Source organism: Poecilia formosa, unplaced genomic scaffold, assembly GCF_000485575.1.
Source record: "Poecilia formosa unplaced genomic scaffold, Poecilia_formosa-5.1.2 Scaffold512, whole genome shotgun sequence".
NCBI classification, from domain to species: Eukaryota; Metazoa; Chordata; class Actinopteri; order Cyprinodontiformes; family Poeciliidae; genus Poecilia; species Poecilia formosa.
Genome location: NW_006800451.1, coordinates 241,876 through 246,377, shown reverse-complemented (window position 1 = coordinate 246,377; position 4,502 = coordinate 241,876). Strand labels below are relative to the sequence as shown.

The window sequence follows — 4,502 nt, the reverse complement described above, 5'->3', positions numbered from 1 at the left end:
GCGCGGCGCCTCGCTGCCCAAACCTCCTCCAAACATCTGAGGGAGGAACCAGCTCACATCGGACAGCAGCTCTGGGAAACCACCGACATCCTGAAACAAGTTCAAGCAGAAACAAACTGGATGGAGGAAACGTGACAGAAGGACTTTCTGTAACTTGGTCTGCTGTGTTTTGGATTGAAATAGCTTTTGATTTTAGCACATGTGATCACTTAATGCATTCAAAGAATCAACATTTGCAGTTCTTTATAAGCCACAAAATGATTTGAAAATCTGCTATGAATAACAAAGCATTTTGAGTTTTTTTTGTTCAGTAACATTTATTTATACTCTAATCGTTCATGAAAATTAAACTGATCATCATTTGCTTGGACCAATCAGAAAAATCTGAGAAAATATCACTTCAGGATAATTTGGAACCAAAAGTAAAGTTCAGTTTAGTTCTGGTCTGACCAAAGACCGAGTCCAACATGGCTGCTGGTGGCTAACGGCTAACGGCTAACCAGACTCCTGATGGCTTGCTTTAACAACAGCTGCCTTCTCACGGACAGGGCAACTTGTCAGGTTGTCTGATGGTTGCCCTAAGTTCCTGTGGATGACTTGGTCTCCATCTTGGCTCCTTGTTCAGCCTGGAGGTTCAGCTGGGTTTTGACTAGGCCTTGTCTTGGTTCCACTGGGCCAGACTCTTTGGGTTCTGGATGCTGAGCGTTCTGCATGCTCCTCCTTGATGCCGTTTGCTCCAAATATTCTCTGAACCTCTGAGGCGTCACAGATCAGCTGGACTAACACTAGACTAGATTAGACACATAGCCATCAGAATCTCGAGGTTCTGATTTGGTTGTTTTAGTTCTGCTCTCTGTGTTCATCTTCAAATAAGGTTCAAAAAATACAAATAGAGAAAAAGTTTGTATTTCTGCCTTTCACTTCAGAAACTGAAACTCATAAATTCATCACACACAGAAACACTTTAAATATTCATTCAGTGGCAGAAGATCAGAAAACGTTCCTAAGATCAGTAAAGATGTTAGACGTCGGGGCTCAGCATGGAGATCAGTCTGTCGCATCGCTCAGGTGGAATAAAATATACAAGTTTCATTTTCTATTAAAAGAGAAAAAAATATGTAGCCACTTTGTTTCTGAGTTGTGCTTACAGTTCAATCAATAATGACAGTTAAAATAATGAGTTAGAATAAATAAGTTTTTCTGTAAACATGAGGTTTACAGAAAAACTAACCCTAACCCTTTCAAACATTGGTTTGAGATCAATGTTTCAAATCCTCGTTATTCCAGATGTGAATCCCTAGAAGTGAACTATGAGGTGAAATTTCTTTCTGATTTAAAGCAGTAACAGTTTGGAGAAATTCACTTATAATTTAATCACCACAAATAATAAATAATTCATTTTCTCTCTTGCTCTCGATGAAGGCGAACGCTTTTTCCCTCTGCTCCCTCCCTGCCCATTCCTGCCCTGTTTTTGTCCTGTCTTTTTCTCTTTTTCTATATTTTTGGAGCCTTTCTTTGCACATCCTCCAAATCTATAAATTATGGATCTGCTCAACCGATCTCTCAATGCAATTGATCAAATTTTCTCTACGAAAAGTCTGGGCACAGGAGAGCCTCGTGTCCTGTGGGGACACACCCGGCGGGATTCACCCTGGATTTATTCATGATAACAGGATTTCTGCTGTTTGGAGCTTGTGGATTCCTGGATTATTGACAAATTTGTGACAGACTTGGCCGAACTAGTGAACACTCAGACTGTTGGTGTGGACAGAGACGAGGACGCTAAAACTCACTAACGAGTTGGAATCGATCTTGGAGAAGTTGCTAGTTTCGGCTCAGTGGAACAACCAAACTAATTTGAATGATTGTGAACTGGGATGTATCGGAGAGACTTTAGGGAAGATTGAAATTTATAATCTTCCCGACCTAAGACATTCTGTTTCTGAATTGGCTTTCCCCGTGTGGCCTTGGAAGGGCTGCATATCTCTAATCTCCTTGAAGATATCTAAACGCTCCTTCCCACCTCACCCCCTCCTGTTTCCATGGAGTTGCGAAGCTGAACGCTCCTAACGACATTCCTTGATAACAATACCTCTATCAAACTCTGCCAGGGGCTCAGTAACGTTTCTTCATGCCCCTTTGACGTCACCACCTTCACTCATGTCTTTGTTTTGCCCTTTGTTTTGTCTGAAATTTGCCATCTGCCCTAATGTGTCCATTCCTCTTTTTTGTTTTAGGTGGGGTACTCCCCATTTAACCCAGAAAAGGATTATTTTAGTTTATTAGTAATATCAGAAATTGTGGAGTACACACTATTTAGATCAATATTATACAGGCCAGAAATGGAATCAGAATTAGAATAATAATAATAAACAGCACGATTACAATAGGCCTTCGCAGCACTTAGCTGCTCGGGCCTAATTAGAATAACTACGAACTTGGAATCCAGAAATACTTAACAGGATCAGTCACTGCTTAGTTTATATTACTTTTAACCCAGAAAAGGATTTAGATCAGTCACTCTTTAGCTTATTTTATCAGAAACTGTAGAGTTTCACTATTTAGAAATGGAATTAGATACTTAGCAACCCTGAACAGGAGAACTTAGTTTACACACTTTAGAACAACATTAGATTAGTTTTCTTTCCTCTTTTTTCTTTCCTTTGGTTTGTTTATTTTTTTGTATTTCCTTTTAACTCATCTAAAGCTCTGTGAATTCCCTTGTTGCTGAAAATGTGCTATATAAATAAAATTACCTTACCTCACTGAATATGTAAGAGAACTACTTGAGAATAACTATGTGGCTCTGCTGTTCTCAAAGTGTTAAAAGGAAGAATTAAAGATCATTAAAGGACCGAATTAAACCAACACAACAGCTTTTCATTACTGAGGAAATACACAGAAACAGGCCAGAAAAATGGGCTGGGAACTTCGCAGTGACTTTACAGGAACAGCTGTTGTGAAGCCTTGGCGTAAATTCAAACTGGAAGACTCTCTAGCCCCACCTGCATCATCCAGTCGGTGCGACTCGTTCATTGCCATCGACCTTTCAACGTCGGACCAAGCCACGTCACGGCCAATGACCGACCAAGCTCCCGCTGAAAAGGATCTCCATCCTTGGCGTCTTCCGCTTTCCAGCTGTACTCAACTCCGCCTCCGTCACTTCTCCGCCTCTTCTCCACCTCCGCTCTCCTGGCTCTTCAGGCTCCCATCCTTCACCGACCTCCACCACCAGTGTCGGGGCCCCGGGAGATAACATTCCTAATCAGCAACGGGAATGCTCATCCGAGCTCATTGCGATGCACAGCTCGATGTCCAGCCGGGGCCCAAGCGCCAAGTAACTTCAATTCATGCATGTCAATGAACCTTTTTAATCGCCGTCTTTCTCCGTCTGAGTCTCTCCAGATTGAAATGAAACACAGATGCTTGACATGAAGTATTACAATAATTTAGGTTTGCTATGCTCAGCAGCGCCCCCCCCGGGACAAGAAGTGGAACAGAAAAGTCACTGGGTTTGTCATTAGTTGGTTATTTTCTGATAAGTCACTAAATACAGCAACAAAGTTTTTAAGGAAACAGTTCTTCATGCCCCTCAGCACACAGCCACGCCCCCATTGCGTAGCCACGCCCCCACTGCGTAGCCACGCCCCACTGTGTAGCCACGCCCACCTTTCTGGATTTATCCAGGGTTAGATTAAGCTGTCAGCTGCACCTCAGAGCCAGAACTGCTGCAGAACAGAAACATCCAACCAGACAGATTTGTTTAGAAGAATTTATTTTGTACAGTAAAACAATTTATGTCAGACTTTCTGAAGACAAACAATAAATTTACAGACGCAGAACGTTGTGAAGCCTGAGGCCGACCCAGAGATGAGCGTCAGCATGGAGTATCTTAGAGAGATAATGAAACTCAGGCAGCATGTAGCCGCCGCTGCTGCTGGAGGTCAATAAACTGAGCAGGGTGCGTTGAAGAACAGTCAGACAAAAACTATCACAGGTTTTCATTGACAACTGGTTGAAAAAAAGGCATTTTTGACTGAAATCATCGTATATACGTCTGAAAACATGCCGCATGTTTATCAGTTGGCCCCTGGGGGGCAGAGTTAGAGGGTGATAAGCTCTGTGGGGCTTTTGAACGCACCCTTCTCTTGTTCAGGCCTGGGTCGGGGTGCGCTTGTTTTCCATTACTTAGGAGGCCTGTAGGCGATTTTTCTGCTCTTCAGCACCGTCCATCGGTGTCGCTTCATGTAGTAGACCAGAGGGATGAGGATGGCAGAGCCCATCAGCAGCTGGAGGGACAAACATCGGGAACGTTATGGTAAAACATTGGGAACGCTACAATAACATCTGGACTTGTGCTCATTTTCTTTCTCTGGAGAGAAGAACTTTGGTTCTACAGCCTTTAGATCAGTGGCCCCCAATGTTTCCGTTTTATGTATTATTTGAGTTTGGGGGATCTTTTATGTTGAAAATCCTTTAACCGGATTCTCTGTTACTTGCGC

At 42.7% G+C, this 4,502-nt stretch overlaps 1 protein-coding gene across 2 annotated transcripts in view; it reads right to left on the bottom strand.

Moving 5' to 3' along the window:
- Positions 1 to 3,758: 3,758 nt before the first annotated feature.
- cyc1 (cytochrome c-1) overlaps positions 3,759 to 4,502 on the bottom strand; it is a 7,943-nt gene continuing 7,199 nt past the window's right edge. For both annotated transcript variants that reach the window (XM_007579209.2, XM_007579211.2), the window contains exon 7: positions 3,759 to 4,289. In XM_007579209.2, the coding sequence (XP_007579271.1) occupies positions 4,185 to 4,289 (105 nt within the window). In that variant the 3' untranslated portion in view covers positions 3,759 to 4,184. The remainder of the gene's footprint in view (positions 4,290 to 4,502) is intronic.